The sequence below is a fragment of the Peromyscus eremicus genome, chromosome 1, assembly GCF_949786415.1.
Source record: "Peromyscus eremicus chromosome 1, PerEre_H2_v1, whole genome shotgun sequence".
Classification (NCBI taxonomy): Eukaryota; Metazoa; Chordata; class Mammalia; order Rodentia; family Cricetidae; genus Peromyscus; species Peromyscus eremicus.
Window position 1 is genome coordinate 21475615 of NC_081416.1, and position 19344 is coordinate 21494958.

The 19344-nt window shown below is 45.5% G+C and overlaps 1 protein-coding gene across 2 annotated transcripts in view; it reads left to right on the top strand.

The window, feature by feature from the left end:
• The window catches only part of Blnk (B cell linker), a 72754-nt gene that overhangs the window by 19782 nt on the left and 33628 nt on the right, over positions 1-19344 (top strand). For both annotated transcript variants that reach the window (XM_059258203.1, XM_059258195.1), the window contains 4 exons: positions 1990-2055; positions 7644-7693; positions 16020-16060; positions 17813-17969. In XM_059258203.1, coding sequence (XP_059114186.1) covers positions 2003-2055; positions 7644-7693; positions 16020-16060; positions 17813-17969 — 301 coding nt within the window. In that variant the 5' untranslated portion in view covers positions 1990-2002. The remainder of the gene's footprint in view (positions 1-1989; positions 2056-7643; positions 7694-16019; positions 16061-17812; positions 17970-19344) is intronic.

The following is a 19344-nucleotide window of genomic DNA, read 5'->3' on the forward strand; positions in this document are numbered from 1 at the left end:
TGACACTTCCTTGTTTTATTTTTAATCATCAAAATTCTATTTAAACTAACATTATTATGAATTAGACAGTGCAGCTTAGGAAGAAATCATCTTCATAATAATCCACAGGTTAAAATGCCCAGTAGAATGGAATGTTTCTATGAGATAAACACACTACATTACAGGCAGTGGGGGTCTCCCCACACCCATTCACACCATACCAGATACCAGAGAAAGATGGTAGCAGCAAACATGTAAAGACACAGCAGAAGCAAAATGCACTCTGGAGTCTGTGGTCTCAGAGCCTTGCCTATCTGAGATTCACCCATCAGGGATTCACCTCCTGGTGGGCTGGCACCCTGAGGTCAAATGCCATCTGCTGCTCCTCTGACATGGCCACTGGCATGCACCCTTTCTTTCTCTCTTGCAGAAAACAGGCATCTAAAAAAATAAAAAAGAAGAAGAAAAGAAATAAAATAAAAAACCAGGATAGGCAAAACAAACAAATAGAAAAAAAGAACCAAAGAAAAAGCACAAGAAACATACACAGACACAGAGTCACACTCTTTTACACACAGAGAAACCCCTTAAAACACAAAATCAGAAACCATAATAAACAAGCAAAAGACCTGTAAGGTACAAAAATGTCCAGAAAAAGCATTATGATTCAGTTCATCTTGTGTTAGCCATCTACTGCTGGGCATGGGGTCAGCCCTTAAGTGTGGTTAATTATAATTTGATAGTGTAAGTAGGTTCTGATATTCTAGGAAAAAGGAAATTTTGTTTATACCACAGTGAAATGATAACTGTTTGAGATCTGTATCATTTGGCCTAATATGAACCCTGCACAATGTATATATGTATTGAAATGTTACATAAACCTCATATATATATATGTTCAACCTTTATGTGTCAATTGAAATAAAAATACAACTGACTCAAAAATTGAGCATATTTATAGGTCACCATCTACATACATACATATACTAAGAATAAATAAAAGGTCACAGTTGGCCTCAAATTTATAAATTAGATGCTTGTATTCATTAGCCATGAGACCTTGGACAGCTGTTCAGTGGAATGTTACTCGTAGAGATTGGAATTAAGAAGGGCCATTTTTAGTATTGTTTCCATAGTACCTTCCATAGTATCATTTATACAGTCACATGTGTACTTCATGGATCTGCTTTTACAGAACCATATAGATGTTTCTTTTTTGTGCCACCTTTTCCAGCCTATGAGCCTATAGATGCCATTGATCTTTTACCATCTCCACAGCTTTCCATTTTCCACAATGTCATGTACACAGTTGGAATCAGATAGTACATAAATTTTCTGAATTGGTTTTTCCCCCCACTTGTCATGTGTTTTAATTTAAAATAGTCATAGGTCACACTCTATCATGAAGGAAGTCAGGGCAGGAACTCAAGGCAGGAACCCAGAGACGGGAACTAAAACAGAAGTCATGAAGGAATGCTACTTAGTGGCTTGCTCCTCATGGCTTGCTTAGCCTGCTTTCTTATAGCACCCAGGACCACTTGCCACAGCAAGCCCTCTCACATCAATTATCAACCAAGAAAATACCCCCCACAGGCTTGCCCACAGGTCAGTGTGGTGGGGACATTTTCTGAGGTTCTCTCTTTTCAGATGACTCTAGCTTGTTTCACATGGACATAAAGCCCATTTAGCACACTAGGCAAGTACTCAAATATTGAGTTACATTCCCACACCCAGAATTCTTTATCCAATGATAGGTGTGGAACATTGTCTATCCAAAGCATCTGCCTTACTACCAAGTGGCATCTCCATCTTCAGTCATTCAAGTTACAGTGTCCAACGTCACTATTTCTGGTAGTGATTTCTAGACTACCTATTAGGAATGGCAAAGTTGCCCTGGGGGTGGGTTGTACTCCAAATAGGACCAGTGCCTTTTGTTAATGAAGGTAAAAATTGTATTGTAAAAATCAACCCAGATGTTAATATTTTATGTTTGTGATTTTTTTTTTATAGACAACTTCAAAAGATGGTCCATGATATCAAGAACAATGAAGGTGGAATAATGGACAAAATAAAAAAGTAAGTTAGTCTCTATTATTTGTATGGAAGGAGTCAGTCTGGGCTGAGTGGAGAACAAAGCTCTCCGTCATCCAGTGAGGACCATGTCGCCTCTCCCCATTTTACATGCCCAGGAAGCCGGGTGGTTAGGTCCAAATTCTGGAAAGAGGAAAGTGGGGGAACTGGGACTGAGGGATCTACAATTTTCCATCCCCATGAAGAGGTGTGCTGGGCCCACTCAAGGTACCTTAGCAGGAAAACCACTTGGATGACCGCTGAGCTGAGGCCCAGGGATGAATCTGGAGAAGCCAGTAAGAGCTCAAGGAGACTCAGCCCGGCTTCTCTTGTTCAGCTTTGTCTAGGTGCTGCCAAGGCAAGCATGCCTTGCTTTTTTGTGATGTCATATCGCTGATCTACATTTTGATTTCTGCTTTTTTAATTGCTGCCTTAAAATCATGTTTCAATTAACTCTGGAAGAAGCAAAGCCAGAATCCTGGATTTTTGTGTGAAACAAAACCCCTTACATAAAAAAAAAAAAAAAAAAAAAAAGGCAGCAGAAGTTAGGCTGGGTGTCATGGCACAAAATTGAAATCCCAACTGTTTGAGAATTTAAATCAGTCTTAAAGCACTTGTAGGGTCCTAGCATGCATAAGACCCTGGATTCAATATACATGCATGCATACACATACACTCACACACACACACCCCACAGAAATTGTACACACTTCTTGCATTTACCACTTAAAATCTAAGTCAAGATGAAAAGAGAAATAGTATATTGTTTTGTCTTGTGAGATAGGGTCTCACGCCGTAGCCCTGGATGGCTTTGGATTTGCTATGTAGACAGGACTGGCCTCAGACTCACAGAGAAATACCTGGCTCAGCCTCCTTGGTGAGTGCTAGGATTAAAGGTATTTGCTATCACACTCTGCCTAGTGTTTAGTCTTTAAATTTGCTTTTTTTTTTTAAATTAATGTAACACTGATTCACCATGAAAAAAAAAAAATCAAAGAATTTGGAACCTATCAGGAATGCTCACTTCCTCCTATGCTCCAGCTGACCCACTCCCCCAAAAAAGGCATCGTCCTGGGTGAGTCATCACGCATGCGTGCCTCTCTGTGTATGCTTTTGCTGGCATGCATACTCCAACATTGCACGTGCCCACACACAGACATTTTCATCTCAAGCAGCATCATGCTGCATATAGCATTCTTCCTGCTTGCGGTGTTGGTTCTACCACAGACCTCTTTATTAGGATGAGAAAATAAACCAGTGTTTTTTAAGTGCTGTTTGTAGTAGTCTACTGTAACAGCATTATAACTAAACAAACAGTACTAGATTGGTGGGAGTGTTAAAGGGGAGAGCGTAAGTTCTAACTAGTAACATTTTTTCACAGTGATAGTTTCACATCAGTCAAAATCTCTAGCATTTCCTTTCCATTCAGTTGTCACAGATAATACGCCAGTGAGGGTCTTTTCATACTTCAAGTACTCCATTAATCTAAATTCCTGAAATAAAAGTTTTAAGTGAAAGTTAAAGCTTTATCACCATTATCAAATTTCCCTCCCTCAATTTTGTGCCAACAGCAGCATAGACAGTTCATTTCTTCATGTCTCTAGAGCAGTGTATTCATTCTCGTTGATTTTTGCTGGTGTCTTAGAACCTAACGTGTACAGGATGGCGCCTCAGCACACACGGGGATTGGCAGGGAGTGGCTATGGTCCTCTGTGAGGGGAAGGGGTCATCTTGTGGAGGAGGACAGTCCATCTTCAGGCTCCGTTCTGCCAGAGGTGTGTGGGCTGGCAGAGGTGTGTGGTCATTTCTGTTCATCCTTTCTACTATGGAATCTCATTCCCCACACTAGTCACTGTTGGAGTTGCTGGCAATTGTGGGTTGCCCCAGATTCTCAACTCCAATATTCTCTGTGTGAGGTTGCTCTCCCATGTTTAGTCATATGGCAGCAGCTATGTACCAGCAAAGGTTCCTGACAGTTTCTATGTCAAACATTCTGCCTACTGTCCCCAGAGCACTTTTCCTTGTGTGTGTATGTGTGTGTGTGTGTGTGTGTGTGTGTGTGTGTGTTACATGCACACATGCACACAGAAGCCAGAACTGGATGTTGGGTGTCCACCTCCATTGCTCTCCATGTCATTGCCTTGAGACAAGGTGTGTCACTGAACTGGAAGCTCACTGTTTCTGCTAGCCTGGCCCTCAAGACGTGCCTATCTCTCTGCTCCCGAAAGCTACGGTTATAGAGATGCGCAGACGTGCCAGCTTCTCACATGGGCAACAGGGATTTGAATTCGGGTTCTCATGCTTGCAGAGCAAATGTTCCTACCGCACCCCACCCCCAGCGTCTTCCTAGACCCCAGAATGCTTTTCTTGATGAGCCACGTTTCTTCTTAGCTGGAAAATCTGGCTACCATGGCCATTACCATGAAGGTCAAGGGCTCCTGTCTCACTACAATTGGGCTTCCCTGTGAAGTCAGACAACAGGTTCTATGTAGCAGGACTCTTAACAGGTCTTATTAATAAAACCAAACCTGAGGCCAGTTATTGGGGTGAATGCTGGACGGAGCTTGCCAGCGTCATTTTTCTTAAAATTACTTCCTGCTTTCTGGGGGTATAGACATCTTTAGGAGATCGTGAAAAGAACATTTTGGGGTTAATTATCAAGTCCTGTATCATTTGTCCAATCTCTGCATAATGGGAAAGCGCAGGGCTTGTTTCAAATCCTTGTTCAAGTAATCTGTCAGGCTGGATCATCTCAGCTAGCCATCTCAAAATTGTCCTGAGTAGTTTGTAGTTCAAAGCCGACCTTTCCTTTCCCTGGTGTTAATCAGCTTAATGGCTTTACCATAGTCCATGTGGAATCATCTTTGTGGGGTCCCATCATCTTTTTGAAGATTTCAAAGTCACTGTTAGGCGTGGTTATGGTTCCCTGCAGACTTTTTTTTTTTTAACCTCCTCTGTGGTTTGGAGCAATCACAGTCTGATAAAGTCTGATAAATGTCTGTCTCTCAGAACCATGAATGTTCTTCCCTAGAAGAGAAAATCTTCACAGCAATTTCTCTCCACCATTTGTCTTGCCAAACTTTTCCAAACTGACATTTGCCAATGCTTTCTTGTAACACGATGGTCCTGGCAATTCTTCTTTGAACAAGCAGCAGTAAACCCTTCATCCCAGGTAGCAACATCACCACAGTCACCAACATGATGAGAAGCAGTTGGCAACTCAGAGCAGTAGTCACTGCCTCCATGGTCCCACCACCACCTGGCTTTAGTTTCTCCTTAGCAAGCCTCCTAGGCTGGCCTCAAACTCCGGATCCTCCTGCCTCTGCCCCCTTCAGCAAATCCTACCAGCGTGTGCCACCACAACCGGCTGAGGGTAGCTCGGGCCTGAGCTGGAGCCCGCAAGGCCACAGGCAAGTAGCTTTTTCATGAATTTGTACCATGAATATTGGGCGCCAGATGTAGCAGGAATCTTAACAGGTCTTATTAATAAAACCAAACCTGAGGCCAGTTATTGGGGTGAATGCTGGAAGATCAGAGAAGCAGAACAAGCCACAGCTACCTCACCTCGTCAGTTCCTCAGCTGATCCTGTTTCCTCAGACTGGAAGCTTCTGTGTCCTCATCCCAATGGCTCTCAGCTGAACTGCTGCTTGAAAGCCTGAATGCTTAACCAGCTAAAAGCTTCTAGTTTCTGGTCCTCATGCCTTATATACCTTTCTGCTTTCTGCCATCACTCCTTGGGATTAAAGGCTCACTTTCTGGGATTAAAGGCATGAGTTACCATGCTTGGCTGTATCCTTGAACAGATGGATTTCTGCCTCTGGAATGCTAGGATTAAAGGCCTGTGCTACCACTGCCTATCCTCTATGTTTAATATTGTGGCTGTTCTCTTCTTTGACCCCAGATAAGTTTATCAGCATGCACAATATTTTGAGGAACACAATACCACCACCATTCTCCCTTGAGAGGAGGAAGCACGGTCGAGCACACTGGTTCCTCTAATGCAAAGTCTGTGATGGCGTTCTCATGGGCCATGGGCCGTATGTGGAAATGCCTGTGAAGTATTGGGTTTAGTGTGTAGCTGACAACTACTCATTACTTTGAAAATACACCTTTTATTCCTGGCTTGTGGTCAGCGCCATTCTCCTCCCCCACCCCACCCCATGTGTGTGTGTTTTGCATGTACACAATTGTGTGTGTGTGTGTGTGTGTGTGTGTGCACAAATGCATGCAGGTACATGTACATGTATGTGCGCATGTGTATGGAGACCAGAGTCCCACATTCCTCTGCTACTCTCCACCTTAGTTTTCTGAGACTGGATTTCTCACTGAACTGCAGCTCATCAATTCAGCTAGACTGGCTGGCCAGCTCCCGAATCCTCCTGTGTCCAGCCACCAGTAGTGGATTTATCGGCAGGCACTACCACACCCAGCTTTTGTGTGGGTGGGTCCTCACACTTCTGCAGCAAGCACTTACTGACTAATCTCCCCAATCACACAGCCACCCTTAAGTCTGTCCTTTATTCTAAGATGAGTTGAGCTGTTAAAACATAACGTCTTGTGACTAGAGGTTGATAGTGGGTGGTAGTTTGCCTGAGGGTCTTGAAATGTTGCTGTCCATGGACATCAGGCCCCTTTGTGTTCTTGTTGCTCTTCCCTGCCATCCCTTTGACAGTCTCTTTTTAGACTTCACCATGAGTTTATTTTGATGAGAATTGTTAGTGTATGATGAGAATGAGATGCAAAAATAGATAGGTAGAGCCTGTGATGGAAAAGGTAGGATCCCTATACAAAAACAAATACTGTTATTTTTGTAATCTACAATTTTGGTTTGTAAGGGGTGTTATGTATTTCTAAAATAAAATATAAACTCCTAAGTTGATTTTTAAAAAAGAAATGAAATATATATATATAATTATTACCATATATACTGCTTCTATAAAAGGAACTAATATTTTAGTAATTAAAGGCTACTGGATGTAAGTTTTATCTGTGTGTACTTTAAATTTCATCAAGGAAATCACTCTTAAGTAAAATGGGTAATTATTATTAATTAGTAATTTACTATAAACCTTCCATCTTGAGATGATGCTTGCTTGCTTGTCATTTTTTTTCTGATGCTGGGGATTGAACCTACACCTGGTAGGCAAGTGCTCTACCACTAAACCATAGCCTCGGCCCCATATGCCACGTTTTGAAATGGTATAAAATGATTTTTTGTTCAACCTATGAGCAAAGTACTTATTATTGATGATTTTGTCCCTTTTTAAAAAGCATTTGTGAGCCATTAAAATATAGTTCATCTTCTCTTACTCTCCCATCAGCCAATGAGCATTGACCTTCCTCGAATCATTGAATGCAGTATTAACTGGTCTTTGGGCCTCACAGAGCCCTTCCATGGCTCAGCCTAGCTTGGGCCAAGTCATAGGCTCCTGGTGCACTGTGGCTTCATTACATACACTGAATTCTCAGCATGAGGGGCCCAGAAGATATTCTAGTAGTTATCTGTCTCTTATCTCTGTGCTGGCTTGTGCTGTGAGCCTTGACAACAGTTGTCCTGCCCACTGACCCTTGTTCTACCGGTTCTCATCTACAGGCTAAAAGTCAAAGGACCTCCAAGTGTTCCTCGAAGGGACTATGCATTAGGTAAGAGTATTTCTAAAATACGTTAGCTGGCTTTTGTCTAATGTTCATACTTATTTCATGGGGAAGGAAGTATGTAGCTAGAGTTTTCCTGCCTGGCCCACAGTCAGGGCAAATCTCTTTCACCTGCCAGTCCCACAGCCTCTCAGACCCGACCAAGTAAACACAGAGACTTATGTTGCTTTCAAACTGTATGGCCGTGGCAGGCTTCTTGCTAACTGTTCTTATAGCTTAAATTAATCCATTTCCATTAATCTATGCCTTGCCACGTGACTCATGGCTTACCGGCATCTTCACAAGCTGTTTCTCATCGTGGCGGCTGGCAGTGTCTCTCTGACTCAGCCTTCTACTTCCCAGCTTTATTCTCCTCCTTGCCCCGCCTATACTTCCTGCCTAGCCAACGGCCAATCAGTGTTTTATTGATTAATTAGCAACACATTTGCCATACATCCCACAGCACTTCCCCCTTTTTTTTTCAAAAAGGAATGTTTTAACCTTAACAAAGTAAAATTACATATAATTTGGGAATTTGGGCGTAGCTTCTCTTATTACTTCCTGCTGGAAGGGGGCGCTGTATCTTATGGGGAAACAAAGAAAATTTTAGAATTATGGAATAGTCCATGAGGCTGTGTCGTCTGAGCCAGATGCCTTCAAACCATTCTGGATGTTGGATCATCTGGGTCATGGTGTCATTGGAGACCTTCAGGGGGTCTTGGCTGGTCAAACCTGATGTATCTTAATCTGGAACAATTCCATAGCCTTTGGCTTTCTGTGGGAACAAAAGCAGAGACTCTTTTCCAAAGCAACGCATCCTTATATCCAAATTTTGAAGTCAAGGTATCTTTAAAATCTACGTATTTGTTTAACCCAACAGCTTTTACAATCAAATGTTTTTCTGCAGTTAAAAATCCCAAAGACAACACAATCCAGATTCTCTGTGTAATATCCATTTTTACGTGGCTTATTTTTTATACTACCTTTACTGTCTCTTTAAAGACTTTATTTTTTAAAACTATGTATTTGTTTCTATAACTATATATATCACCATATATCACCTTTTTTGTCTCTTTCAAGCCTACGTATCTTTTACACACATTGTAAACTATTACATCTGAATCTGTCTTATTGTGAATCTATTGCTTTAAACTGCAGCAGCTGTGGCTGCTGGCTCCGCCCACCTCAGCTTCCCAACATGGCTACGTTTACCGCCAGCTCTGGGAGCTATCGTGGGTCTATGCTTTTATCCAAGCAGCATGTAGCCCAGAAACCTCTTTTTTTTGTTTTGTATTAGCAAAGTCTAGATCCACCATGCAGCTTAATGTGCCACTTGCAGAGGCCTCATTCCTGCCATACTGCAGGTCGAGCACACATGCCAGAAACCCACCAGTAGCTCAAACCAGCAGCTGCCGCTCATTTGAGAGAGACAATTAGGAAGCTGTTTTTAGCTCCGTTTTAGAATCTTTTTTTTCAGTTTTTAGGTGGAAACTCTTGCCACCACGTTGGACGCCATTTGTAGCTAGAGTTTTCCTGCCTGGCCCACAGTCAGGGCAAATCTCTTTCACCTGCCAGTCCCACAGCCTCTCAGACCCGACCAAGTAAACACAGAGACTTATGTTGCTTTCAAACTGTATGGCCGTGGCAGGCTTCTTGCTAACTGTTCTTATAGCTTAAATTAATCCATTTCCATTAATCTATGCCTTGCCACGTGACTCATGGCTTACCGGCATCTTCACAAGCTGTTTCTCATCGTGGCGGCTGGCAGTGTCTCTCTGACTCAGCCTTCCACTTCCCAGCTTTATTCTCCTCCTTGCCCCGCCTATACTTCCTGCCTAGCCAACGGCCAATCAGTGTTTTATTGATTAATTAGCAACACATTTGCCATACATCCCACAGCAGAAGTATCTTGTACTTATTTGAAAACAAAGGATGCTCATCCTGATTTTAAGAATGACCACATCAATGAAGCCTTCAATACAGTGAAAATGTACTCCACCTACCCATCCACTCACCCACCCACCTCTCCATCTAACCACCTATCAATTCATCTGTTTACTCACCTACCCACCCATCCACTCATCTATCTGTCCATCCATACATCCATCCACTTGCTATTTATGGGGCTATTTATCATGCATATCCCATGTGTCTGGCATATACAAGGCCATACTTACAAATGAAATATAGTTTCCACTGCCACAGAATTGTTAGCCCCAAAGGGAAGCTGATGTTAGAAATATCTACAATTTCATGTAGTAAAAAAGAGCAGTCCTGTGCAGCACATGGCAGTGGGGACTAACCTATCCTGCATAAAGGCTATTTGAGGATCAGAGAGAAGGCTCAGTCAGTAAAGGGCTTGATATGCAAGCATGAGGACCCAAACTTGATCCCCAGACACTACACAAAAAGCTGGGCATACGCCAGGCCAAGGTGGCGCACGCCTTTAATCCCAGCACTTGAGAGGCAGAGGCAGGTGGATCTTTGAGTTCAAGGCCAGCCTGGTTTACAGAGCTAGTTCTAGGACAGCCAAGGCTACACAAAAAACCCTGTTTCAACAAAACAAAACAAACAAAAAACCACACATGGTAGCATTCACTTGTAGTCCCAGCACTGGGGAGATGGAGACAGGCCAGTCCCTGGGTCTCCTGTGTAACCACTCCCAATGAGAGACTCTGTCAAAAGTGGGGGAGGGATCCCTAGGAATGGCACTCAAGATCAACCTCTGAACTCCTCACACACCTTCACACACACAGCTCCATTTCAACTAGAATCAACTTTGGTCACAAAAAGTCTAATCTTGGGATCAGTAGATTTATAGCAACGGTAATCAAAGTCAAATATTCAACACCTTTGTCTAGAATAGACAGAACCCCACACTGTCAAGCATTCAGCAAGTTCAGACAGATAGCCATGGGATTCCTGTGCAGCATGGAACTAAGAAATAGGGATTTTGTCCAGGAATTTTTAAAAACTTCTACCTAATTCTTAAGTCAAGGAAACCTGTTCCCAAGCATAGCTGAATGTGAACAAATCATTCTTCTCTACAAAGATGGAAAAAGGGAACAACTCTGACCTTTTCCATAGCCAAATGGGTATGATGGGAAAATCATGGAAAGATGGATTCTCGTGTTTAAGAGGAACACTAGAGGCGATTCAGACTAACATCCAGCCTGGACTTATCCCTACCCCCACAGCAGTACCCTCACAAATGAGACCACCTCCCATGATGGTTTCCAAAGCCTACCTGATCCCCAATGGATGGGCAGCCCTGACTGGATGTAGGGTTCTCCTGTGTCTCCTAATGGCTGCTCAGTACAAGCTTTGACGTCTCAAAGACATCAACGCAGAGTGAAAGACATCAGTTCAGAAGTGATCGGTTTATTCTGTAAAACAGACATTTCCAGGTGCTTCAGCTTTGAGTGGTCAAATATGTCATGAGTTTTCCTGTGTGGCAGTGGGTAAAGGGCCTGCCATACAAGTATGAGAATTTCGGTTTGAATCCCCAGAAACCACATAAGGCTGAGTGCTGTAGCAGCCTGTAAGCCCAGCACTCCTGTGGCAAGATGGGAGGCAGAAACAGGAGAATTCCCAGAAGCCCATGGGCCAACTAGCTTAGCATTCACAGAAATGATCAAGAGACCCCATTTCAAACAAGATGAGGCCAAGAATGGCACACAGCTGTGTTCACGTGCACGAACACACACACACATTTTAATAATAGTTTCCCAGGCATGATGGCTGCTGTGACAAGTAGGGAAGGAGCTGGCAGTGTGCAGTGGCAAAGAATCGTGGTAGGTGGGGGACAACTTAGGCAGTCCGGTAAGGTCTCTCTGAGGAGGTGACATCTAACTCAGATGCTAGGGGACAAATGTACAAGCATATCTGTCCCTTGTAGATGAAGCAGCAGCATTAGAGGTGACAGACGCAGATGTACCTCAGTCAGCTTTCGGAAACCTAACCAACTATAAGAGGGGCATCTCTCCTCTCTGTTGCTTGCTCATCCCCTTCCCCCATGGCCTCCCCCTTCTTTGTTTTCTTCTTTGGTGAAAGGCAGAAACAAATGCCGTATTTTCATCCTTTTGCCTAAACCACATGCCGTGGGGCTTATTGTCAATTCCTACTCTTCCTTGACCTCTGCAGGAGTGAATCTTCCTCTGAATCCCACTGATTCCAGCCTTCAAGTAGCTTTCCTGTTTGTTGCCATGGGTACAGCTCAGCCCCTCATCATCTCTTGCTTGTCCTTGGACAGAGCTTCTAAGTGGCTCTCAACACCCGATTCCATTCCTAATTCTCATCCTCCATCAGAGAAGTGAGCCATGACACAGTTTTTTTCATCTCATGGTCCCACTGGACTCTTCATGGCTCACCAGAGTGCAGTCACAGGTCACAGGGCCCAGTGACAAGGTCCTCTCACATCTAGCCACTGACTGTGTAACTATGGGCATCACCCTTCAGTTCATCCTTGTCATTTGAGGAATGGAGATCTGCTAGATTTTGAACACGGGGTCCTAACGCTACAGCAAGCCTCTCTGACATTCCCTGACTTTAGGAATGTGTAACTTCCCATCAGTTGGACACCCAAAAGTGTTCTCTTTGACCTCAAACACCTGATCTCTTCCTGAAATGCTCCATTTAGTCTTTTCTTATACAATGCTGGGGCTCAAAGCCAGGGGCTTTGTGTATGCTAGGCAAATGCTTTACTATTGAGCTACACCCCCAGCCCCACCATGTAGCCTTAATATCAGTGCATCCGTGTCTCTTGAAACAGGAATGCGGCTTGCTTCACAGTCTGATCCCTAGTACGGTGGCAGCAGTCAGCTGGGGGCTTGTTAGATACACATAGCCTCAGCCCTGCCACACAACTACTGAGTTAGAATTAGCATGACCTCCCACAGAGTAAAGTGAAACAAGCCTGCTTTAAGCCAAATCCATCCAAGTTCCCAATCTTAGAAATCAGTCCTGTGCACTTTGCCGACAGAGCCGGCTCTCACTCCTGCTCTTCCCCTTAATCCCTGGAAACTGTCTTTTTGGCAAAACCAGCATTAACCCTTGCAGGTGTATCCCCCCTTGCCCTGTCCTCCCCCACCCCTAGCTGCTCATGTCCCCTGCTCCCCTGTGTCTTGGGGTTCCCATTCAACTGCCTTCACAGGCTCAGAAATCAGCCCCATGGCTTCTCAATGCAGAGAGTGTCCAAGGACCTCAAAGATTACATACAGAGACAGAGACAGGCAGACAAGGGGCGGGGGGAATCTGTCTCAGTTCTGCAGATAAAGAGCACCTCCAAGGGAAGGGCCTCAGGTTTTAGGGGTCACTGCAGAAATCCTCTGGCCACTCCACAAACCCCTGAAGGATCAGATCTGAACAAGGCTTCTCTACTTGCGCCCTCTGTCCCCGATCTCCAGGGACTCTTGGGAGACACCCCCACCCACTCACAAAGGTTTGCTTAGTACCAACCCAGTCCCCACTGATGTCATGCAGGGAGGGGACTGACTGAGCAACCGTGAGAAAGTAGAGGTTCCCCCAAAGAATGAAGCTAGAGCATCCCTGTGATCCAGCAACCCCACCCTAGGGTGAATGGCCAAAGGGAAGGCTATCATACGCCAAGGAGACATCTGTGCTCCTGCTTGCTGCTGAGCCCAGGCATGGAAACAACCCGAGTCTCCATGCTGATGAGTGGATAAGGAACATGTGGTGTTCACATACAACGGAATTTGTAACCTGGGTAAAGTTGGAAGGTCACTATGCCAAGTGAAGTAAGCCAGGCACAGAAAGACAAATCTGGCACATGCTCAGGCTGCATGTGAAATCTATTGTGGCAGCTCTCACGGAACTGAACAGAACCGAGATACCGACCATCAGAGTGGTGGTTACCTGAAGCTGGCAAGGATGTGGTGAAGGAGGCAGGGAAATGGGTCCAGTGGGAGCGTGAAGTCCCAGCGTGCTGTTTCACAGAATTATAGAGAACAATGTACAATGAGTTCCAATAACTAGAGAAGTGCTGAAAGTCCCATTTGAAGAGACAGGTGTGTTTACCCTGCTTTAAAAATTATACAATGGATATGCAGATTGAAACACCACATATTAACTGATTGAGCGGTATACGTTTTGTTTTCATGTATCAATTAAAATAACTTTTATTTAAAAATTAATTCATTTGGGTCTAATGGGAGGCTGAGGGGATACAAGAGCTTGCTGTGAAAGCAAAAGGAGTTGAATTCAAATCCCAAATGTTCACCTAAAGGCTGGGCATAGCTGTGTGTGCATGGCCAGCCAGCCTAGCTGAAACAGTCAGTGAGTGCCAGGTTCAGTGAGAGACCCTGCCTTAAAAATTAGGGTGAAGATCAACATCTGGTGGCTGTCTCTGGCATCCGTACGTATACACAGACATGCACACACTCTAATAGGGAACAATAAAATAATATGATTATATGATTCAAAGGACAATGGAGAGAAAGGGAGGGACTCTCAGGTACAGCCTGCCACAGAAGCCCAGAGTCTACACTGCCTCCCTTCGTTCCTGGAGGAATGAGCTCTAACATTGCTGGTGCCCTGTCCCACTGGCCTGAGTGGAGCCAGTGTCACTCTATGCCCCATGTTTCTGCCTACCTTCATCCTGGTGGACCGGGAAAAACTGCCATAGAGAGAGAACACTGTACTGAGTGCTGGTGTTCCACACAGAACTAAGACTAGAGAAACACAACTTGGACTCACAGTATTTTTAAAACTTGGAAAGGACTAGAACACCATTCAATCTAAGCTTCCAAGGTAAGTAGAGCCAGAAAGGAAAAAAGAAAAAACTGTCCAAAGTTGCTCTTTGGAGTTTTTGTCAACCTGACATGAGCTTAATTGAGCCTTCATTGAGGAGTTACCTCCAACAGACTGGCCTATGAACATGTCTGAGGGTCATTTTTTTTTTTTTTTAATGATTGCTGTAGGAGGAATCAGGCTACTGTAGGTAGAGCCACCCCTGGGCAGCTGGTCCTGGGTTGTATAAGAAAGCAAGCTGGGCCGGGCGGTGGTGGCGCACGCCTTTAATCCCAGCACTCGGGAGGCAGAGCCAGGTGGATCTCTGTGAGTTCTAGGTCAGCCTGGGCTACCAAGTGAGTTCCAGGAAAGGCGCAAAGCTACACAGAGAAACCCTGTCTCAAAAAAACAAAAACAAAAACAAAAAAAAACAAAAAAAAAAAAAAAAAAAAAAAAAGAAAGCAAGCTGGGTATGCCATAGGGAGCAAGCCGGAAGCTGTGTTCCTCCATGGCCTCTGCTTTGATTCCTGCCTGGAGTTCCTCCCCTGACTTCCTCAAAGATTGACTGTGATTGGGACCCATAAGGCAAATAAATCCTTCCCTTTCCAAATTGCTTTTGCTCATTGTATGCAAGGAGGTGCAGTAAAGAAACTGCCAACACAACCCCTCCATGGTATGGTTAAGGGGAAGGGTTTTCTTGTGCATAAGAGAGAGAAAATACAGTGGCATCTGAAAGGGTCCAGAGCAGAGGGAAAAGAAGCAGACATGGTCAGAGCTGTCTGTGAGAGAAGGGAGAAGTTACAGGAGCCAGACTAGTGCACCCAGAGATGGATGGGGGGAGAGACAGAGGGAGGGAGGGAGGGAGGGAGGGAGGGAGGGAAGGGGAGAGAGAGAGAGAGAGAGAATAGTGAGAATAGAATAGTGAGAATAGAATAGTGTTGGGGTAACAAAGAGTCGAGATCCAGGTGAGAAGGGCCAGGATGGGGGCTTTGAAATGTGTAACAAGTACCTGTGAATAGGGAGTGTAGGAGCCTGGAAGCCAGCATGGGCTTTGATATACAGCCCCAAGTACATGTCAATGGAGCGCCATTGTCCGTTCTGCCAAAAGTAAGGGAAATGACTCCTCTTAGCAAATGGGAACCAGTTTCACAAGTTCTTGAGGAATGCTGGCTTTTATCTGACCACCAGAAATCCTCCTGTAGTCCAGTCCGAGCTGGGTCTAGACTCAATTTTGGACTGAGTTAGTGGGACTGCCGTTTTTGGAGCAGAATTGGACCTGACAGTCATGGAGTTTATTAAAACAAACAAACAAACAAAAGACAAGTGTAACATTCCAGTCACGTCTCTTGACAAAGGCAGGCAGGCAGGCAGGTCCCATTGCTAAGCTCCTGCAGGACTTCTCTTTGTGCTGAGATTCAAACTTTCTAAGAGATCAAAAGTGAATGGCGATATGGCCGCAATTACCGTTAAGGCCAAGTAAATGCACCCGAAGGCCCACAGAAGAGCGGGCAGCATTGGTGCCTGTGGGTCACCTGGAGCTGGCCAGCTGGACTCACGCTTTTTGCTCTGTGTCCCTCTCCCGTTACAGACAGCCCTGCAGACGAAGAGGAGCGGTGGTCAGATGACTTTGTAAGTATCTGCTCCTGGGATGGGGGGTGGGGTGGGGGGTGGTGGTGCCAGCCTCCTGGGGGAGACCTCTCAAATGGTTTGTTTCTGAATGCTGATTGGCTAGCTGAACATCATAGGGAGAGGGACCCAGAAGGACTGAAAAACCTCTTCCCGGCAGGTGGTCGTGACCTCACTAGCAGCTGCCTTGATCCAGTGCTGACCACAAGCCAGGCTGAGCACTTTATATGTACAGCCTCCAACCCCGTTTCTCAGAGCTCACAACCACACAAAAACAGAAGTGTTTAAATAGTTCTCTACTGATGGGCATACTTCTGACCCAAGATCCCCACTACTCAAGTATCTCCTGACCCCAGGCAGGAGACTCATCAAAACAGTAATTAATGCCAGAGCTGGTACACACATATAATCCCAGGAGGCTGAGGCAGGAAGATTGCGGGTTCAAGGCAATCTTGGTTACTTGGCAGGTTTGAGACCAGCCTTGGCTATTTAGCAAAATCCTACCTTGTTTTAAAAGGGACTTAATGCTAGGCACAGGTGCTTCTAGAACCAGAGTAGAACGCTTGATTAACTTGCAGTTTCCAAACTCAAACCTGGGCCTTGCGACCTCAGAACCAGGCTGTTGGCTACCAAAGTACCTGCTATGACCAAAAGAACATCAGCCAAGCTCCCTAGGTCACAGAGTGAAAAAGAGGAACCTAGCTGGCAGGTGATATACATCAGAGTGAACTGTCAATCTTCTCCAAGTGGCTCTGCAGTCCGCACCTGTGGGGAGCTGAGTCTTGCCGAGACTAGGCATCCTAAAGTTTTCACACTTGTGCCCTTCCACAATGTTAGCATGCTCTGATCTGCGTTTCGATTTGTAAGGAACCGTACACAGACCACACCCCCACCTCACATACAAGGAAACAGGTCATGAGGACAGACCTGGCATTCCCACTGTCCCTCAGTGGGATGAGGACCCACGATGCAGATATCCGGGCCAGTGCCTAGAATCACATTTGTGTTCACCACCTGGAGTGGATGTGGTCTTTGAAGACAGCAGTTCCTCCTGCTTTAGCCGCAGAAAAAGAAAAGAAAAAAGGGGAAGAATGACCTCACTGCGGGTCACTTGGGCATAAAGTTCCTCCCAGAACCCAGTGAAGCGGAAACCAGTGACACGGCTGCGCCCCCTGCTGGCAGCAGCGCAAACTCACATCTGCGGCAAAGGAGGGGAAGAGAGGAGGCCGCTTGCTGGCTGAATTAAGAATTTGAAAGGGAGTGAGGATGGGTATATTGGAGGGCTAGGTGGGAGGAAAGGGGAAGGGAACATGGTGCAATTATAAGAAGTAATTTTTAAAAAGAGGGCATAGAGCGAGGAACACAAAGTAAAAACAGTCTGGAGAGTAGGGACTGACCTATCCCAAAGTCAAACAGCTGAGATTGACAAGGATTGGGTAAATGCCCCTGGCGGTTATTTTTGCTTCAGTGGTCTCCACCGCAGATAGTATGAAATGCAGGCTTGTTCCTAAAGCCTTTAGACCAGACAGAGAAACCTCGTTAAAACATCTTAAGTGTCCCGCTCTGCCTTGGAAAGTTCTGTTTGGCTCCTATGTGGTTATGGTGGGAGCTGTGTGGAGCAGGTGAATGCGGAAATGTCTCCCCCGGCCTCAGTTTCCTGTCCTCCGCTGCAGGAACCGCTCCTGCCTCCTAAGGTAGGAACTGTCCATCCCGCGGCACCTGCAGGGATGCCAAGCATGGTGCTTATATTTGCAGGACAGTGACTATGAAAATCCAGATGAGCATTCGGACTCCGAGATGTACGTGATGCCCGCGGAGGAGACGGGCGACGATTCCTATGAGCCGCCGCCCGCTGAGCAGCAGACAAGGGTGGTCCATCCAGCCCTGCCCTTCACCAGGGGCGAGTACGTAGGTGAGGCCACTGTGGATGCTGGGCCCGCAGGGAGAGGAGATGGGCAAACCTAGCTGCTGCCTGAGGGTCCCTGCCCTTCTCCACTCTCACTTCCAAGCGGCAGTCCCGGAGTTAGCAGGTGTGGGGCACGATGTTATGGCTTTTTCATTTTGTGAGGAGCATTTTCCCTCAAATTGTGAGCATTGAACAGGTTCTCTGTACTGATAAGGAAGTGTACCCTAAGGGCTGCCCTCCCCCTGCCCTTATAACTCCATGGAAAATCAACCTGGACATTAGTCCTCTTTCTTCTGGGAACTCCTTCATCCAAGGCTCTGAAACTTCTGAGAAGTCCAAAGAGAACAACAGTGCCCTTCAAGGACCTGAGTGTCCACTAAAGCTCCCTCTGCTCTTGTGCCAGGCAGCTTTACACACAGGCCAATCAGACTGTGGATGTCTGAGGGGGAGTGGGATTGCCGGTGAGCCCTGGGCCTGGAATCAACCTCTTAGGCCAAACGGACACAGCACAAGTCTGGCTTTGAGGCATGCCTCTGTGGTTTATTAAGAAGCCTGATATGGCAGCACAGGCCTATAATCCTAACTTGGGGGTGGGGATGAGAAAAGAGGATCCCAAGTATCTCAGGTCGGGCAACTTAGCAAGACCTTGTCTCAAAATTGAAAATAGTGGGCTGGAGAGATGGCTCAGAGGTTAAGAGCACTGACTGCTCTTCCAGAGGTCCTGAGTTCAATTCCCAGCAACCACATGGTGGCTCACAACCATCTGTAATGAGATCTGGTGCCCTCTTCTGGTCATACATGCTGTATACAAAATAAATAAATAAATCTTAAAAAAAAAAAAGATAATTTAAACAAAAAAAAAATTGAAAATAGTTTTTTTTAAAAGGAAAACATAGGCCGGGCAGTGGTGGCGCACGCCTTTAATCCCAGCACTCGGGAGGCAGAGCCAGGCGGATCTCTGTGAGTTCGAGGCCAGCCTGGACTACCAAGTGAGTTCCAGGAAAGGCGCAAAGCTACACAGAGAAACCCTGTCTCAAAAAACCAAAAAAAAAAAAAAAGGAAAACATAAACAAACAAACAAAACAAGCCGAAGCTGGCTGGGGGCGTAGGTCAGTGGCAGAGCTGTTGGGCAGCTTGTGTAAGGTGCCAGGAGGAACAGGGAAAGTCGTCTCTGTTCTTACCCCAGCAGGTGACTAGGTTTCCGAAGGTGGGGTATGTCCACAACCAGGGCAGCTTGCATGTATTCAGCAGGGTGATCCTGCTGTCGTCAGCAACCTCTCCACAGTGTGTCGGGGGCTGCGGGTTCTGTGTTCCACAGTTAACCTGTTAGGCCCTTACTGTGGCCTGAACCATGCTCAGCCCTGAGCATTTAGCAGCGAGC